General features: G+C 37.5%; 4 protein-coding genes across 5 annotated transcripts; all 4 read left to right on the top strand.

Annotated features, from left to right (window-relative positions):
* The first annotated feature begins 617 nt into the window (after positions 1–617).
* Positions 618–1,362, top strand: LOC140791156 (protein DOG1-like 4). The gene has a single exon (XM_073141568.1). It carries the CDS (start codon positions 637–639, stop codon positions 1,261–1,263), a length of 627 nt encoding a protein of 208 aa, XP_072997669.1. The 5' UTR covers positions 618–636; the 3' UTR covers positions 1,264–1,362.
* A 5,015-nt stretch (positions 1,363–6,377) lies between these two features.
* LOC140790060 (uncharacterized) lies at positions 6,378–7,100 on the top strand. Its single transcript, XM_073139970.1, has one exon. It carries the CDS (start codon positions 6,476–6,478, stop codon positions 6,956–6,958), a length of 483 nt encoding a protein of 160 aa, XP_072996071.1. The 5' UTR covers positions 6,378–6,475; the 3' UTR covers positions 6,959–7,100.
* Positions 7,101–8,093: 993 nt separating this feature from the next.
* LOC140791500 (uncharacterized) lies at positions 8,094–12,524 on the top strand. 2 transcript variants are annotated; one of them, XM_073142097.1, is made up of 6 exons: positions 8,094–8,255; positions 8,588–8,810; positions 8,926–8,984; positions 9,075–10,820; positions 11,554–11,695; positions 11,775–12,524. In XM_073142097.1, exons 2-6 carry the CDS (start codon positions 8,660–8,662, stop codon positions 12,350–12,352), a joined length of 2,676 nt encoding a protein of 891 aa, XP_072998198.1. In that variant the 5' UTR covers positions 8,094–8,255; positions 8,588–8,659; the 3' UTR covers positions 12,353–12,524. The 2 variants fall into 2 exon arrangements, with proteins under 2 accessions (XP_072998198.1, XP_072998199.1); XM_073142098.1 differs by lacking the exon at positions 8,094–8,255 and adding an exon at positions 8,277–8,358.
* Positions 12,525–14,102: 1,578 nt separating this feature from the next.
* On the top strand, positions 14,103–15,765 carry LOC140791572 (uncharacterized). The gene has a single exon (XM_073142216.1). It carries the CDS (start codon positions 14,536–14,538, stop codon positions 15,580–15,582), a length of 1,047 nt encoding a protein of 348 aa, XP_072998317.1. The 5' UTR covers positions 14,103–14,535; the 3' UTR covers positions 15,583–15,765.
* Positions 15,766–19,317: the final 3,552 nt, after the last annotated feature.

The raw sequence follows: 19,317 nt of genomic DNA, 5'->3' as shown, positions 1-19,317 counted from the left end.
TTCAGCCCTTCTCTAAGACTATAGAAATTACACTAGTTGAGCATTTACACTAAAAAGAACTCTTACGTTTATAAAAATGTATGCATCTAATGTAGAAAAAAATTTAAAAAAAACCAGACTCGGTTCTAGAGCTCAATCATCAACACTTACATATTTAAGTGAAGATTAAATTACAACCACTCTACATTTAAAATATATTATAAATAAAAATCTCTTTTTTAATGATGTATATGGAGCAACACCCTGAGTGATCCTTGTATTGGCTCTGCGGCGCTGCGAAAAGACATTCATCAACTGCCCCAATCCAACAGGTAACTGCGCCGACGTCGCTTGTTTTCCCGCCTTAGCTTACTAACATCCGACCAAACCCCTGCCTATTCCCGACAAACTTTTATCTTTAATTAACTGACGAACAATTCTAAGACCAAAAAAAAAAAGAAAAAAGAAAAATAATACTAGACTCGATCCACACCACCTTCCTTTCACCCTCCTAGATCTCCTCTCTCGTTAATTTCATGCAACATCTTAGTCCTCGTCCTCGTCATCGTTACAAGAAAGAGACAATTTTATTTCCTTCGCCCCGAAGACAATTGATTCTTTATTTCTGAAACGTTAAACTTTAAACGATGCGCACCGATGGAGTCCTTCTTCGAGAACTGGGTGACGCAAGAAGAAGACCTCCTCGCCTCCCTCCTAGCCGTCCCCCGTGACCGCGTCGACCTCCACCTCCCCCTCATCTCCCGCGCGCTCGAGCACTACCACTCCTACTACCTCGCCAAGTCCCGCCTCGCCGACCGCGACGTCTTCCTCGTGTTCTCCCCCTCGTGGCTCACCCCCTTCGAGCGCAACTTTATGTGGATCGCCGGCGTCAACCCCGCCCTCATCTTCCACTTCGTACCGGTCGACCTGTCGCCGGAGCAGCGGCGGGAGGTGGAGGAGCTCCGGAGAGAGGCGGAGGCGGTGGAGAGGGAGATGACGGCGGTGATGGCGAGGGTGCAGGAAAGCGTGGTGTCATTGTTGGCGCTCGAGATGGTGCACGGCGGGCTTAGGAACGGGGAGGCGAGGGCGGAGGCGGCGGCGGAGGTGGAGGATTCGTTGAGAGGAATCCTCGGAGAGGCGGATGGATTGAGAGTGCGAATAGTAGCCAGGATAGTGGAGATTTTGGAGAGTTATCAGGCCGTGGAGTTCCTTGCTAATGCGGCGAACTGCCATATCCGGATAAGGCGATGGGGAATAAGGCAAAATGGTTTGAGAGATGGATAAAGTTATCGGGATCATTGGGTCGATAGGGAGCGCAGCGTTTGCTACTTTATGGGTTGCAGCATTTCATGTTCGGAATATTTTGCCGACTTTCCTTCAAGTTTGAACCAAATCATTATATTTTCTCAAAATTAAGAAATTTCTTGTTTTACTCCCTCTATTTTCCTTTTTTTTTTTTTTTTTTTTTTTTTTTTTTCCGTTTGATCCCTGCTTCTTCCGATTAAAAATATCTAACAACGCCCATACTATTACAGTAATATGGCGGCCACCCTTAGTTTAACCCAAATACATAATAATTATTCTCTGTAAAGAAAACTAACGGAGGAGGTTTTCTTGGATAATAGTTGGCAAATGGGAGGGGTTAATTTGGATAAAAATATAAGGATATTAGCCATACAAAGACGAAGAGGTTTATATGCAAAACAAAACCTCTTTTAGTTTAAACTTTCTTTGATAAAATAACTCAGCTATCTTTTCTTTTTTCTAGGACGGTGTCGGTTGTCCAGGAAAATTGGTAAATTTTTACCCGAACGTTGTTTGAACTGTCAGTTAGATTTTAAGTTAAGATTCTAATAATAAGCCTGAAATGCAAGGTGCTAAATGCAAATTTCCCTAAAGAGAGATTATGGGATTACTTTTGAATCTTCCGATAGCATTACTAAAATTCCTCCGGTTTCCCAATAAATGACCGAAAAAGAGACGAGTTTGGAAGAAAAATTAAGAGATCAAATCGACAAAACTAGTTAGCAATCTAAAATTCAAGATTAAAATTATACAACAAATCCGAAGAACAAATACAATCCCCACCATTCCATCAATAAATTTTCCCGGAAATCTACCATCCATGAATGATCTCGGAGCACTTCCCCTTGATCCAACGAAACCCCTTCCTCAGCGACGCCTTCACCTTCCCCTCCACCGAGTACACCTTGTAGCTCGCCACCCTTCTCCGCCGCTGCATCTCCGGATCGCCGAAGCACCACGCCCCCGAAGACGACGCTGGAACCACCGTCCTTGGCGGCGCCGGCGGCGGACGGCTCGCGCTAAAGACGCTTCCTTTCACGACCTCGAGCCTCCGCTCTCCGCCGCCGTAGGCTGCGAACTCGTTTCCGTGCCCCCGGTCGAAATCGGCGTAGGAGCGGAAGTCGTCGCGGTAGGTGCGATCGAAGTCGGCCATTAGAGAGATGGGCGAGGAAGAGGTGATATTGGTAATAAAAAGTTCCTCTCTCTCTCTCTCTCTCTCTCTCTCTCTCTCTCTCTCTCTCTAATTTAAGAAGAGGGGGATTAATTTGGATGGATGAGAAAGGAAATATTCCAGAGAGAGGGAGAGAGAGAGAGAGTTCAGTTCCTTTCTTTGTTACTGGTTTTTGTGGGGATTAAATTATTTATTTATTTTTATTTTGAGATGTTGTGGAATGTGAGTTGGCTTGTGAAATGACAATGTTGGCCACAAAAGATGTTGAAGAGTTTATTATTATTATTATTAATTTTCTATAAAACTCTGAAAAAGATAACTAAAATAGAGATAAGAAAACTTGGACAATGGATAAAAACAAAGGATTCCATCTCATTTCGTTAGTGAGTAAAATTATAATTATCTTTATTGTTTTTTATGTATAGAAAATGCCTTATAATTTCAATGCATCATATACCATTTTTTTTCTTTTACTACTACTATATAAAAATATCATACTCATCCGGCGCAGTTAGGAGAAGACATGACAAAAGACCTCTAATACTAATTAAAAGATATAATAGAAGAAGTTAAACACTTTTATTTTCTACTCCTAAAATTTGATTTTAATTTATATGAAAATTGCTTTGTGCTGGCTTTTGCTAAGTCGTTAAGCAATAATCTCACCTCCAAGTTCTGACGACTACTTTAATATTCGTACCAGTAGCAAAATTTAATTAAATCTGAGCTCGAGTTAAAAGTTCTACCATTAATGTCCAAATAAGTGAGGCCTTTCAAATTTAAACACCATTAAACACAGATGGCAAAATAACTTCAACTGTTTGACTTTCATCAGATAAATATAAATTCAGAGAAAAGTTCAGAACGACTTGGTGAATTTTTAGCATAAAAAGACAAACAATGTTTAACTTTTGATATAAAAAAAAATAATTAACAACTGTATCTTAATAAAAAGTGAAGAAAAATACATAGACATAAAATAAAATTCCGAGTGGGTAAATTATGTTTAACGCTAGGCTTAAAATATATATATATATTTTTTTAATTTGGATTTGAATCAAGTTGGTCAATTAATATTGGTCAGAAGAATTAATAAGAAATGTACCTTATATCATATGGCACATGTAAGACTTTATTATATGTTAGCAGCGTTACAGACTGCAAGTTTAATCAATATTTACCAAACAATCTCACAGACTAATTTGAAAAGCCATGTCCACTACCCAAAATAACTTGTTCTCCTCCTCCAGGTAAATTTTTTTTAAGAAAACTAGAATTATAAATATTGAATATAAAAATATGAATTGTGAAAAGAAAATATAGGATATTTTTAATAAATCCCTCAGAGAAAAAAGAAAAAGAAAATAAAATTTAAGGTTATTATGGGGAAGAACATAGACAATTCTGGTCAAGGAGGAACAGCTTGTGCCTTGTCTGATACCACTTTTGGTCGGTAAATTAAATAAAGAGATTCCAAATCATTGTATATAATCCAAGAGTATTAGCTGTCCCAAGAGGAACTGATACATTACTCCTGTTCCCCAGTTTTGATAGTTGTCATGTTAATTAGACAGTTAGTAGCAGTACAGGATGATATTATGGAGATATTATACTATATGATATGCCAAAAACCTCCATAAAAAGATTTTGGCCAGTCTAATCATATTGTGCCTAGATGGATAAATTACAAATTACTGTTTGTGATTATGCCTAATATTAAACTACCTCTTTAAATTTTATTTGTACAACTTTACTCTTTCTTCTATAGTCTAGACTAATATAAAAATAACTAAATGGTTGTTAATAGAATAATCAAATTATTATAATACCTATTGATATTAATTAAAGTATTATTTGGGCAACTATGGATCTTCCGCTTATACTTTTAAGATGACTTAGATATTTCATTTCATGATTGTGTATTTGAAAAGAGTTAAGTAGTGGTGAAAAGAGCTATATAGTGATAGAGAGATGATAACTAATATTCGAGACTTATAATTGAGTTATCTGCATAAAGAGCTATATAGTAATTTGCATAATTGAGTTACTTTCGATGTATGTTTGGCAAATTATTAGACTACTAGATTATTTCTTCATGAGTTAATAATCCATGTACTGGAAGCTAGAATATATCTATTTTTAAGTACAGCAGCAGTATGTGATGAAATTAAAATGATCCCATTTCCAATTGTATGATGAAGAGAAACGCTCTGAAGTATTCTACTCAATTCTTTGTGCAAGAGCTGTGTTCAGATCTTCAATTTACCTTCTCACTGTAGATGCTATAAAATAGTACTGGCCATGGAATAATATGATTTTGATAACTTGTATAGGTTGCTTATTTTCTTCAACCTTTTAGAAGTTTCTCTGTAGTTCGATAGTTTTGCTTCTCCCTCTTTGAATTATTGCAAGTATGATAAGCTGTATAATTTAGAGTTCAGACACCATAAACATGGAGGACAGCAATGGTCTTTGGTGTTCCTTACTAGTTTTTGCATTTAAGTCAATGGCGATAAGTTGATGAAGATATTGGAAAAACAAAGGCTTATAATTCACCGGCCATATTGACAATTTAAATTATAAAAAATCTTTCATCTCTTGACAGCGTTTATAAAAATTATCAAATCATTATTTTACTCGTAACTTTCTTCTAAAATAAAAGTAAAACATTGATCAACACCCATATATAATATTTATTAAATAAATTTTTTGAAACATAACTAATGAAAGAAACATTTGTTGTTGTTATTGTTGCAACAGGCTGCAATCTTATATACTTCTAATTGTTGTTGCCAAAAAGCCCAATAAATTTGAATTATATCACCATCGTATACCTCCAAAAGGAGTTAGGAAATGAGATTATTCACTGATTCATTAATTTAAAGGTGGGTCTACCTCATACCTGTCTTCCTTTTAATAGTTTCATAGTTATAAGCCAACGCGGTTTGAAACCTGAACAAGTTTTGTTCCCACTGCCACAAATACTATACTTCTAAGGTCTTCTTATATACATATATAAACTTAAGAAGTGCAAAGAAAGTCTTCTTAATTATTCATCAATCAGTTAGCATAGAAAAAGGAAAGCATCTCGCAAGTGATTACATTTGTTCTTTTATTTATTTAGTTTTTAAACGTGAATGCGACACCCCTCACCCCTGTGCATATTTGTTTTTCTTTACGGGAACTACACTTGAAGCTTTGTTTTGCATGAATTTGCTGCGAATTGAAGTGGCCACGGATGAAAGTTTATTGATTTATTTAAAGTTGAAAGTAACCCTTGGGTTTATTAATGTTGAAAACTTATATATATTACTTTTAATTGCATATATTTTAGCCCTAACTAGAAAAATTATAGGAGAATTATAAGATTTGAGCGGGGCACCCTTAAAATTAAAAAATATTAGTAGGCATCCGACCGTTCATGTTAGATCATAGATTGCAATCTTAGACCTCGTATAAAATAAGTGACAAAACTCTCTTTTATCCTTTAAATCACAACCAAATGTAAGATAAATAAACTCTAATAAAATAAAAGAATAGTTATATTTAGATCTTCTGAATTATTACTCTATTTTTATATATCTCTTTTTTCTTGTGACATATAAATCTCCTAAACTATCAAAAATAATTTAAATACTATTTTCATTAGATTTATGAGTCACAGAGAAAGTTCAGAGAAAATATATGAATAATAATAGTAATTTAAAGGTAAAGCTTGAGATAGAGTAAACGATAATATGGTCATTTCCTTAGCTTCAAATGGATGCTTCTTGTAAAGTTCTCTAGAGGGCATATCATAGAAACTACACATGAAATCCCTACCGCGTCATCAGCAAACCGTGTCCACTCTCTCTCTTCATCGATCTCCTTAATTACATATCTATCTATATATAAAGCCTTCATCTATCCCATTCTTCTCATCAATCATCTCCCTCTATTCCTCCTATCCTTCTCCTCTACTACTATAACCTCTCTCTCTCTCTCTCTTATCACTGCAATAACTTATATACACTCGAATTAATGGCGAAGAGTAGGAAATCGTCGACGTTTGCCGGCCGCGCATGGCGGCTACTACGCTTAGCGCTGCTATGGGGCAGAAAGGGCGGAGTGTTCAAAAGAGACCTACTTTTCGATCTCCGCGTCTCCTCGGCCGCTCTCCTCAAGAGACTACTAAAGCCCGGCGGAGAGGGTGACCGTCGCATGGATAGAATCCATTACGGCGAACGCGAATTCTCCTTCGAGGAGACGCCTGCGTTTCGATTCAAGACGCCGTCGATGAGGCTGCCGCGCATTCCCTGCATCACCCCCGCGGAGGACTTCTATTTCGACGACGACGACGATGTTAGCTTCTTTAAACGCGAAGAAGAGCATCTCGACGATAGAGAAGAAGAAGAAGAAGAAGAAGAAGAAGAAGTTGGAATCGACGTGAGGGCGGAGGAATTCATCGCGAAGTTTTACGAGCAGATTCAATACAATGAGATGCTTCAAAGAAGTGCGGATTAGATAATTTAGTCTTTGGTTTATTCTCTATTTTTTCGTTCTGTTTTATACGTCATATATTTGTAATGACGAGGTTGTAGTTTCTAAATTCGGAATTCGGATCCGAATTCCGAATGGAATGGATGCGGGTTGGTTTGAGTCAGTAGATCCAATAGCCATGTTCTTAAAGTTTGACCTCACTCCCAACCTGTCACCCTGGCACCCGATCACATCAGCAGCTGGCAATTAGTCGATCCCAGTGGACCCCGATATATAAGTTGCCAATCAACGCTCGCCACGCACAGGAGCAGGAAACTGCCTGCTCGAAGACAGCCCCTAAGGCCCTAACCTCATGGGACGAAGTTATTAAACCTCCTTATATAGCTTTGTGTGCGGACTTTCGGTTCACTTTTTGACCACTTTGCTTTTATAATTCAAATTCAGATCTCCAACTCTCTTTAAATCCGATCACTCTCTATTTTATCTGAACTATATCTATATATATATATATATATATATATATAAAAGAAACTATATTAAAATACATTAAAAATATTTTCTATCGATGATTATCTAATATTTTTTCATCAAATCATCAGTGTGTGATTGTACAATCTGGGGAGTGGGGGGGAATAGGGAATACCAACCGTGCATTATTCCTTCTGTACCGCATAATGAAGTATATGCGTGTCCTCTGACGAACGATCCCCCGATAGGACAGTTCGGACTTCGGATTTTGAAACGAATCTTCGTCGACAGAAAGAACCGTTACTTCGTCGTCTTCTACTTTTCTCCTCCGCTCCCCCGACTATTACTTTTAAATCAAATTCGGTTTTTCAAAAAACACCCTCTCTTTTTTTTTTAGTTAATTTTTTTCTTACTAAATAGTTTGTTTGATTAATTATGGGTTGGACAACTTTTTCTAATCCATCTAACGCTTAAGCTCATAGTCGAAAATTATTCGGATATACTAATAGAATAAAATATTTTTGAGAAATTTCACTAAAAGAATACTCTTCGTTCGACACCTTTTTGTTAGTTGTACTTAGTTGAGGGTTTTGTTTGAATAAAGCGTAAAAAAAGTTGGATTTAAATGTGAATAAATATTTGTGAAAATATGGGATGTTGAAATATTAGTTTCTCTCCGACTTATATCAGCTATACTAATTTATTGTTCCTCTCTCTCTCTCTCTCTCTCTCTCTCTCTCTCTCTCTCTCTCTCTGCATTAATGGCACACTAACATTAGCTCGGAGAAACCTAATGTAAGTCATTAATGGTGGATCACCTGGGGAGGCATGAAGGCTCCCTCTCTTCCACGAGGTATGCCTCTCGATTTGCTTGGTTTCTGGGAGGTTTTTTTTTTTTTTTTGCAGTAAGGGTTTTGGAGAATATGGCCAATAGTCGATCATTTCGTAGCTACTGGGTGCGTGCGCGTTTGCTCCTTTTTTTTTCCGCTTCTCTTTTAGTTCCTGGTTATGAAGAGATAAGAATAAACAAATTAGGTTTTTTGTAATATACTTCAAGTAATATCTGGTAGTCAGTGTAGTTTTTATTCTGTAGTTATAACATTTCGTTGCTAAATTTTTGTGAAAGATGGAATCTTGTGCATATATTTTAGATCCTAAGATATGGTTGTTTTCTGGTCATTCTAGGGCCAAATTAGCTGTTTTGGTGAATCCCAAGCGGATTAGGATACTTTGTTCACAAATGGGGAAGAGATTGTGATGCAGTTGACAAGAAGGTTGGATCTGTGCACCGAACAAGTAAGAATGGGAGCAGAAAAGGGAAGCTCGAAGAGTGGTGGAATCTTTCATCTGTTTGATTGGAATAGGAAGTCACGGAAGAAATTGTTCTCAAACGGAACCGTTTCACCCGGTAAATCTTCTTTTTTTTTTCTTTTTTTTCTGCTACACCATCGCCTCTTATAATGCAAAATGATATCTTTTTAATCAAAAGAGCTTCTCTTTTTATCTCTTTTAATTGTCTTCAGAGGGCACAAAGCAAGGAAAGAAATGTGAAGACAGTTTGCCAACTTCTAGGCTCAGAACGGTGGGTAATTTAGCTCTTGTTACTTAAAAGTAGTGTTTCTTGTTAATTACTGACGAGAATATATGTACTGCTTATGTTTATACTACTAAGAATGATGAGGACGAGATTGTTGGAGTATCAAGCATTAAGGGAATTAGCGACTATAGTTGTGCTTCATCGGTAACTGATGAAGAAGGAAATGGGAGTAAAGCGCCAGGGGTGGTGGCCAGGCTTATGGGCTTAGACTCCATGCCCACATCAAGTGGTTTAGAACCCTATGCCACACCTGTTCTAGACATGGGGTCTCTTTGCGACAGTAATGGCATTAAGGGAAGTCCTGAATTTCGCATGAACAGCCAGTTTAATCGTGTGCGACATAGAACTGATGGTTTTACTATGAAGCCAGTTGAGTTTAGGTCTCAAAAGATGCCAAGCAGCCCTATAGAGAGGTTTCAGATAGAGGCATTACCTCCAAGGTTTGCTAAATCACGTGGAACACATCATAAGTTGTTTTCACCAATAAAAAACCCTGGTTTGACCTCGACGAAAAATGCAGCTCAAATAATGGAAGCAGCAGCAAAGATTCTTGAGCCAAGACGTCAATCTAGTAGTAAAAGCAAAGCTTCTTCATTTGTGTCCTGCTCAATTCCTACAAAGGATTGTGATCCAAAAGAGAAGTCCTGCGAGAGGCTGCTACAGTTGAGCAGAAGACCAACTGAGTCAACTGATATCAGGTTGTCTAGAGGACTACAGCTGAATAAGACCTGGAATAGCGCAGCGGATATTGTTATAAGTAGGGCCTCACCATATTCTCATGAAAGTAGCGCAGGCAGCACAAAAAGTAAGGGAAAATCCATCTCTTTGGCAATCCAGGCAAAGGTAAATGTCCAAAGAAGAGAAAGCTTAAGCTCATCCTGTAGGAATACAGGAGTCCAGAAAGATAATGATGAATGTAAATTGAACCAGCCTTTTAGGAGCCAACCCAACAGTCAAAAGAATAAGCAACAAAGAAAGACGTCGCTAAACAGTGCTTCCAGTGTCCTCAGACAAAATAACCAGAAACAGAATTGCCCATTAAGCAGAGGAAAGTTAGCTTCAAGCAAGTCCTTTAGTCAGCAAGGAAGAAAAGTGATGTCTGGAGATGCATCTTCTGGAAAGCAGAGGAGCATAAATAAACTTTCTGCAAATTCTAGAGTTAGTCACAGGAAAGATGTTGTTGAGATCTCTGACGACGCATCATTATCTAGTACTAAGGACTTTCCCCAAAAGAAAAGGTTGATAGACAGGAGCTTCAGCAATGAGAAGAATGCCTTTGTGGACAATAAGTTTGTGAACAGACACGAACTAGATAATCAACCTAATGTTGTGACAGACGAGCATACAACATGGAACAAGAATAACAAGGATTCTACGGATGTTGTATCATTTACATTCACCTCGCCATTGACTGAACAGTCAGGTCGAACACAGTCATCCTCTGATGTGGTCGAGAAGCTGAACCTGAATAGAAGCAAAAACTATTACCATTTTGATGCTCAGAGTGAAAAGAACTCCATCGATATGAAAGGTAAAAGATCAGCATCAATTGGATTGAATGTTATTACTGGTGATGCTTTGAGCCATCTCTTAGAACAGAAGTTGCTGGAAGTAACATCTAAGGTTGAGCCATCCCATAATTTCATCAAGGTTAGCAGCTTTACCTGTTCAACTGTTAAAGAACCACAATCTTCTATCTTTGTTCGTGGAGATGCTGGAAGTGGGAAATCTAAAGGTAGATCTTGTAAAGAAAAATCTGGTGGTGTCTCTTGCCTTTCTTCGAAGAACAGCCAGGTGCTTGGAATGAGGAACAACTTACATGTATGTTGTTCTTTCCTATTACTTCTTTAACATCTACATTATTCTATGCTGTTGTAATACTATTATACTTTCTGTTTTTTTCGTAAAGGTCAATATGTAGGATAAGAAACTTATTGTCCTGGTTTAGAAAATTTAAAAATATGAAGCAGAGCCACCATGCATGGGCAAGTGGGAGACTGGATTTGCCTTGATAGTTTACAATGAGAAAATATGGTAGGGATGGTATAACAAACAAATATTGTACATACGATATTGGGAAAGGAAAATGATTTGTTTTCGAGCAAACAAAAAACCCAATTATAGTAATACTCTTTTCTTGTCATATTATATGATATAAGGTTCCTTTTGTTGAATCATAGACAATCTATAACTATGAATAGTGCCTTATCAAAGAGATGAAAACCCAAGCATTTAGACATAATATGGGCAAGTGGGAGACTGGATTTGCTTTGATAGTTTACAATGAGAAAATATGGTAGGGATGGTATAACAAACAAATATTGTACATATGCTATTGGGAAAGGAAAATGATTTGTTTTCGAGCAAACAAAAAACCCAATTATAGTAATACACTTTTCTCGTCATATTATATGATATAAAGTTCCTTTTGTTGAATCATAGACAATCTATAACTATGAATAGTGTCTTATCAAAGAGATGAAAACCCAAGCATTTAGACATAATATGAGGCAAACTGAATTGATGATGGCAAACTGCTCCAAAAAACTCTCAGGTAGAAGAAAATGGAGAATGTAGTGGTAGCAGCAACTCACAAAAGGAAATGGACCACCAACACCGGAGTCCGCTATCTACACTTGATTTATCTTTTTCTACTGGAAGTTGCCACTCACCTGAGAGTTCGGGGAGTACTGATGGTAAACCATGATGAACAAAAATATCTATTCTTTCAATATGGCTATTGCTACTGCTCACAAAAAATTACCTTCTTGCCAGGGAGCAAGATGTATTCGTCATCCTTTGCTTTCACTGGGAATTCAAATGTGCTCAATATTAGCGACATGTGCCAGTCCAAAAGAATCATGTCAGAAGAACTGGAGTACATCAGAGATATATTATCTGCCACTGACAAACTAAGCTCATGCATCATAAATCAAGCGAGTACCACTTTGGATCCTCTACTCTTTGACAGATTACAAATCAACAGAAACAGAAATAAGCATGAAAATGAACTCGCTGACTGCTGCAATAGGAGGTTGTTGTTTGATTGTGTTAAAGAATGCCTCGATTTGAAATGTTGCATTTATTTCCAGGCAGGATACAAATCATGGGCCAAAGGAATGATGATGATCACAGGAAAGGATCTAGCAATGGAGTTCTGGGATGTGATCACTGGGTGGAAGAGCATGGGAGAGTGGATGGTAGATGATCTTGTGGACAATGAAATGAGCACTCAATTGGGGACATGGCTGGATTTTCGGATAGAAGCATTTGAGACAGGTGTGGATACCGCAGAGGAGGTATTGAGCTCTTTAATTGATGAAATGCTTAGTGATATCTGCACCAGAGTTTAACATTCCTCCCTACTGTTTGTCGAATAGTTGATACTCCATATTTGCTGTCACAGTATCAGTTTTGTTAGCTATGTCTATTAATTGTACATACAAATACTACCTGAAATGATGTAGAATGCTCGACTTCCAGTTCTTTATAGATGAAAACAGCAGAAAGCATCTCAAATCTTCATATCTGCCGCTTTTTCTTCTTGTAATTTTTTAGAAATGTAGAAGCATCCTTTGCTCTCCCTTCTACAATATATCAGTATTTTTAGAAATACTCTGACATCTGTAATTTGAGTTCAAAGGTATAAATTTGAGTCAACCTTGACATATATAATTACTCCATAGATGCGCTTTTTAATATTCTATATTTTTCAGAGCTTATAATCCATAAGAAAGTTTATGATGCATGTCAATTTCTTACTGTAATGATATATATACACCGAAAAGAAAAATAAAAAATGAAACCTATTCTTTTTTCAAGATGTTTTTTTTAAGGGAAAAGTCCATAATGCAACAAATTTCATTAACGATCGACAAAAACTAAGATGAATATTTTTAACAAACTCCACTATTCGGCAAACACGAATACATTACATAAAGCTATTGCGTAGTTTTATGGGTGGAGGGACGCAGAAAAAAGTCTCCTTTGCCAGAAGAAAAATAATTGAAATCTTTGGAAGTCGTGCAAAAAGGTCAGCATCATATCATAGTGCCCAACGTGCAACTCTCTTTCCACTCACTTCACCCCCCATAATACCCTCAACATTGGGAGTTCTATAGATTCGCTTCGCTGGAATTATTATTATTTTTCCTTTGGGAAGATAATGGTAAATTAGTGGTTTCTATATTCATTTCAAATATTTCAGGGGTTAGCTTGTAAGTTACTATTTTGAGTCAATAGCATATTAAATTTCTGAGTGGTTTAGTCTAATTTTAATTTACTCTTATAAATTTAAATAATTTAAGACACTTAATTCTATAGTGAGATCTAAAAACACTAAATTACTTCTACAAAAAAAAAGTATGATTTAATTTGAAGATGAGAACTATTCAATTAGTTAATAATTTATAATTAAAAACATTAACGCCAATAAAATCCATTGAATCAAGCATTTGTACAATTATTATTTGATGGAAATTTTATCTGTTACAACATGATCAAACTGTAATTTTAAAAAAATGAAATGTGGCCAATCTTTTTTAACAACCATAAAATAAATGTTGGACACATCATCGAGAAGCAAAGGAAGCTGTTTGAGGCCAAGCAGCTGATCTTGGAATTCTACTCCCGTAAAAGTAAAAGAACGAGAAGGTTGACTTAGATAAAATAGAAGAGAATAAACTATTTAATATGTATATATTTATTGCAACCTAACACGTGGAAGCCGATGAAGCATGGTCGAATAAAAGTCTCCCAGCAACCCACTTGCAGGATTTTACGGAGATAAATAAACTAATTATCACGCCATCCTCGAGAGACGGCGATTACGGCGTTACGGCGTCCCCTTTTTCTAATTTATTATGGAGATAAATGAACTAATTATCACCCAGACGGCGATTACGGCGTTACGCACGTCCCCTTATTTAATTTCTCGATATAAATTATTATATTTCTCTTTTGCAGTGACGTTTCCTTTTCTTTTTGTCTTTAATGCAGCATTTCGTTTCTCTTTCGGCCCGCTGTTGTCACTACCACTAGACATTTCACGTTGCGTTTTCGTGCTTCAAAACATTGCACTGTCGACCTCGAATTGACGTTTATTTTAATTTTTTGCTATTAATTTTGAACGGGCTCTTTTGCAAACAAAGCTATTTTCCCAGGTATATTATTCTCTTCATGTAATTTTCTTTCTTTAAACTTAATTTTTTTTAACAAAAAAAATAATGAAGGTTCTCACTAATATAACTTAAGTAAAAGAATTAAGATGGAATATATTGGATAGCATTTTCAAATTATTATAATTTCAAAAGCGTATCATGCTGTCACGTTAATCCTGTCTCAATAAAGAGAGTTATCTTAAACGGGGAGGTAAAAATTAAGACTAATGGCACCTGACATAAATATTAGCAAAGAGAGGGGCTTCTTTGCTATGTGACAGTTATCTCACCTCCTTATTGTGTCCTTAAATACCACTCCCTCCGCTCGGCTTCGTCTTCCTCGTCTTCCCTCCCTTCTCCTGTCTCTTACGAAAGCCATGGAGCTCGAAAACCCTATTAATGGCGGAGAAGGCGGAGATGGTGGAGAAGGCCACTCAGAGCTCGAAAGCCAAAGTAATGGCGACGACATCGACAGCTCGTGCTCCACCCCTTACGTCTCCGCCCCCTCCAGTCCCGGCCGCGGCGGGGCAGGCAACATTGCGGCGGCCGGAGGATACTTCTTCAGCGCTCCGGCTAGCCCAATGCACTTCATCCTCTCTTCCCCGCCCTACTCCGCTGCCGCAATCTCGACCTCGTTCTCCTCCGCCGGAGACATCGAGTTCGAGTTCTCGGCGAGGTACCCCTCCTCCGGCGGCAGCGCCGCCGGATCAATGGTCTCCGCCGACGAGATCTTCTTCAACGGCCAGATCAGACCGATGAAGCTCTCCTCCCACCTCCAGCGTCCCCAATCCCTCGCTCCTCTCTTAGATCTCGATCCAGAGGAGGAGGAAGACGAGGAACCCGCCATGAGAGGCCGCGATCTGAGGCTAAGAAGCGGATCCATCCACCGGAGGACCAGATCCATGTCTCCGCTTCGAAACCCTCGCTGCCAGTGGCGAGAGGAGGAGGAAGACGAACCCCCGGCGAAGGGTCTAGACACGGAACCGGATCCGAAGCAACCCGATACGGCGACCGCCTCCTCCTCTGCGTCATCGTCGCGCTCCTCCTCGGGGCGAAACTCGAAGAGATGGATCTTTCTCAAGGACCTCCTCTACCGCAGCAAGAGCGAAGGTAGAGAGAGAAGCATCACAAAGGATAAGTTCTGGTACTCCATTTCCTTCTCTCCCTCCTCCAAAGACAAGCCCAAACCCTCATCTCAGAGGAGCAAGAGGACGACCTCCTCCTCCTCGTCGACGGCCCCGGCGAAGCGGCCATCGGCTCATGAGCGGCTTTACACGACGAACCGAGCTCAGGCGGAAGAGATGCGGCGGAGGACGTTCCTGCCGTACCGGCAAGGTCTCCTCGGCTGTCTAGGGTTTAGCTCCAAAAGCTACGGCGCCTTCAATGGCTTCGCCAAAACCCTGAATCCCGTCTCCTCCAGGTGAAAGCAACTCCCTCCTCCCACGCTCCTCCACAACTTCTACTACCGAATCGTAGAAACCGCTCCACCATTGCGTGAGATTTGTATAGATTTAAGTCCCACTTCCGATCTCTGTTTTACTTTCAGAGATTGAGGAAAAGTGTAGTTTCTTTTTGTGAAGAAATGCAAGAATAATTTGCTTGTTGTATTATTATTACTTTAAAATTTTTGCATATCACTACCTCTAAATAAAATAAAAACCCCTTATTAATCTTCCCATACCGCGTTGTTGAGTTGTTAATTAATCGTACCATCTGGGTGTTACGGAAATAATTAATTATTGAGCTGCACATGTGAAAGCGACTACACGGGCACGTGCCGTGTCGGAAGTTTGTCTCATTACAAGGGCATAATTAATTCATCCCTCCTTTATTTAATTATTTTGCTCAACATATCTCTAGGTCAAACCTCATATCTTTTGGGTCTCCTCTAAGCTATGCCCTATTATTATTATAGTTCCAATTCCCAACCATACCAGCGCGTATCTCGATGCACCTTTGTTCCTAGATTTCCCAAAATGTCCATCTTGATGTTGGTACTCTCTCATTTATTATTGGAATATTTGATTGTTAGGTCTTGATGTCTTCTACCATGAAGCTTAATAAGCTATTTCACCCACTAATCCACTTGTTTTCATTAACAACAATACAATAATCCATTGTATACCCACTACCTAAACAAAAAAATAATTATTACTATTATGACTATTAATAAGGTTTGATGATAAAATTTATTTTTTACTTTGTATCACTATGTGCTTCTGAATTTTATAAAGAAAAACCTTATTATTGTGATAAATATAAATCTAAATTTTTTCAAAATGATTCTCAAATCAACCAAAAATATGTTACAAATTGTATTTTAATTTTGCTCTGTATATATTATCCTATACTTAACTATCACTTACCAGACCACTGCATGATTGCTGCACTAAATCCACCGCCCAATTCGCAATCAAACACAGCAAAATAGACTCGTAAGCATACTTCCAACCAGTCCCTATATGGCATTGAATTGATTCCCTTCATAAACTAATTAGATTTCTTTATTTCTTTTTCCCCTCTCTTCTAAGTACAAATTACTACGAGTGAGGACATGCAATCATAAATGACTTTGACCCCACCTTAAATAGTGACAATTAGTGAAGCATCGCCTTCTCAAGAACATATAGTAGTCGATAATCAAGTGCAAGAGCTTCACTTCTAGTTCTAGTGAAAGAGACGTAGCAAAGGGAAGAGGGTAGCCCAAAGAGGACCCATGGCTTCTTTCTTTAGCTTGTAATAGAAGTCGTGATGCCCAACTCAAATTTATAGTTTATATAACTTCACTGATTCGATACTCGTTAGGATCTAGTTACAAAATTATAAAAATAAAAATAAAAAACGGAGCATAAAAGGCACTATAGCTAAGACTTAAGCACATTAATTAAGCACTATAGCTAAGACTGCGTAAATATGCAAGCATTAATGACGAGGGACCAATCTATTCTTCAATCATTATTATCTTTAAGATACAGCTTGATGCGTTGTCACTAATTTGATGGTCAGACTTATTATGAATGAGAATTGTTGTTATTAGTAATGGTAGATTGGCTATTGAGTCCCATGGGGTCTATCAAATGTTTGTTTGGTTTGTGCTCCAGGAACGACAATTTAGGTCATTTGAGCTGACTCGAAGTGATTGGATTGGACCCACTTCTGGTGCATTGTTAGTGTCATCTACCAAATTGTTCGTACGTAGTGTAATTGACACAATTATTTTACAAGGTTGAAATATAAATCATTTTTAACAAATGTGAATTTCGTCTTATTCAATCTAAATACTTTCTAAGATCAAGTGTGATAATAATAATAATATTAATATTAGAGTGACGACCACAAATAGCTATCACTTGACACAAGTGGGAAATTAGATTTAATTGTATCATGCTTTAATGGGCCGATTTAGTCTTGAAATAAATAGTTTTGGGCCGAATTTAATACAAATAATTGTAGATTGGGCTGAATGAATAGTGGAAACCCATCTTTGCTTATATATTCTTCTAATTTCAAAGGTAAACTAATTGTTGTTAATTTTAGTTTCCACTCCACTCCTTAATCTTATTATTTGACCACCTTCCAAGATAATGCTAATTCCAAATGATTCCTGTACCACTTCTCACATGATAGACGCTGGAGATATTCTATTCTTACATTGTGATGGTAAAATTTCTATCAAGTCTTTTAGCCCAGGGATTCTGCAAAATAGGCTGCACATCCTACATAGCAGCCTTTTTTAAGTGCTTATTTCCTTGGAAAAATTAAAAAATAGATCATAAATTTATTGGCTAATTATAGGTTAGATAATATCAAGCTCTCTCCAGTATATAGATTTGATAATTAGATTTAGTCTTCTGAAAAATATGCATAATAGACTCAAACTATACGCACCCAGTATTAGTAATCTCTCTCATAGTAAGGCATAATTCTTAATTATATCTGCTAATCTTAATCATTAAGTTGATTGGACAAGTATGTAGTCTATATTCACATTTCTAGTTGTCAATTTGTTAAAATAATTGCAGTTATTAATTAGTAGTTTACTTTATTGAGAATAATTTGTGGTTATTAGTTAACATATTCTACTTCCACAATGTCACTTTGTTTTGTAACTCTATCACGCAATTTGTACTTATTAAACATTTTATTTTTATAAATTTTATATAATTTATAATTATTGAACAAAAATAAATTTATTTTATATTTTAATTTTGAATACTTAAGAAAGATTTATAATTAATTTATTTACTTACGACTAAAACTAAAATAAGAAAGTTAAATTGTTTAAATCATCGAACGCACTCAAATTATGATAGGAAAATCAGAAAGTGTGACTGACCAACGAGATCGAAATTAAACCGAGATACTGTGGGAACTTTTAAGAACGTGTACCTAAGATCCTAGGGCCCTTAATTATTTTGAAAGCACTTTTTAGGGCACTCAAACTTACACGTACTTTTGGCCGTATATTTAGCACCAATAGACTAAGCGGCACATTTCCTAAACATCAAAAAGCACATGAAATGGGACCTTATGCTATTGGATCTAATAATGAATTCTTGTCATCCATCTTTCTTTAGGTCACATGCTCTCGCTCTCTCTTTTTTTTTTCTACCCCTCATTAGGACACGTAACTAAGAACAAACTTGAAGCCACATAGTCCAATCATTTTTAAAAGTGAAAAGAGAAAATATATTAATTATCTTTAATAAGTACAAAAAGGTTCACTAATTTCGGAGGCCAAAATATGTACAAACAAGTTCAGATAAGTTTCGACTCAAGTGCAACCGTAAGTCGTATAATGAATGAAGGAGGCCACTCAGTAGTTAATGAGATTTGCCTCTCATTAAATATGACAAAATATATCTGAGAATCAGGGAAGAGTGCTAGGAGCAAAGTGAATTTCTTAGTGGATTATGATTGATTATGTTAACGAGGAGTAGCGAATCAGCTTCAATAAGGAGGGGAGGCCGGTTCAGTGACGGATTGAGAGACGAGCTGCTTCGAAGGCAACAATCTCTACCATTAGCACTGAACGGAGCCAACCTTGGTGACTACCGGCAATGAGGCTCCGCTCGTTTACACTCTTGCTTGAGAATACCTGAGGAGAGAGAGAGAGAGAGAGAATTATGGAGCTGAGTCTGCATGACCCAGCTTGTGAT

Source organism: Typha latifolia, chromosome 6, assembly GCF_019914945.1.
Source record: "Typha latifolia isolate L0001 chromosome 6, TyphaL0001v2, whole genome shotgun sequence".
In the NCBI taxonomy this organism is placed as follows: Eukaryota; Viridiplantae; Streptophyta; class Magnoliopsida; order Poales; family Typhaceae; genus Typha; species Typha latifolia.
This window is presented reverse-complemented; position numbering and strand designations above follow the sequence as displayed.

Excerpts from the sequence above, each read along its gene's own strand:
- LOC140791156 (XM_073141568.1), top strand. The coding sequence starts at position 637 with ATGGAGTCCTTCTTCGAGAACTGGGTGACGCAAGAAGAAGACCTCCTC.
- LOC140790060 (XM_073139970.1), top strand. The coding sequence starts at position 6,476 with ATGGCGAAGAGTAGGAAATCGTCGACGTTTGCCGGCCGCGCATGGCGG.
- LOC140791572 (XM_073142216.1), top strand. The coding sequence starts at position 14,536 with ATGGAGCTCGAAAACCCTATTAATGGCGGAGAAGGCGGAGATGGTGGA.
- LOC140791500 (XM_073142097.1), top strand. The coding sequence starts at position 8,660 with ATGCAGTTGACAAGAAGGTTGGATCTGTGCACCGAACAAGTAAGAATG. Across the intron at positions 8,811-8,925 it reads AAACGGAACCGTTTCACCCG|AGGGCACAAAGCAAGGAAAG; the intron begins GTAAATCTTCTT and ends AATTGTCTTCAG. Across the intron at positions 8,985-9,074 it reads CAACTTCTAGGCTCAGAACG|AATGATGAGGACGAGATTGT; the intron begins GTGGGTAATTTA and ends TATACTACTAAG.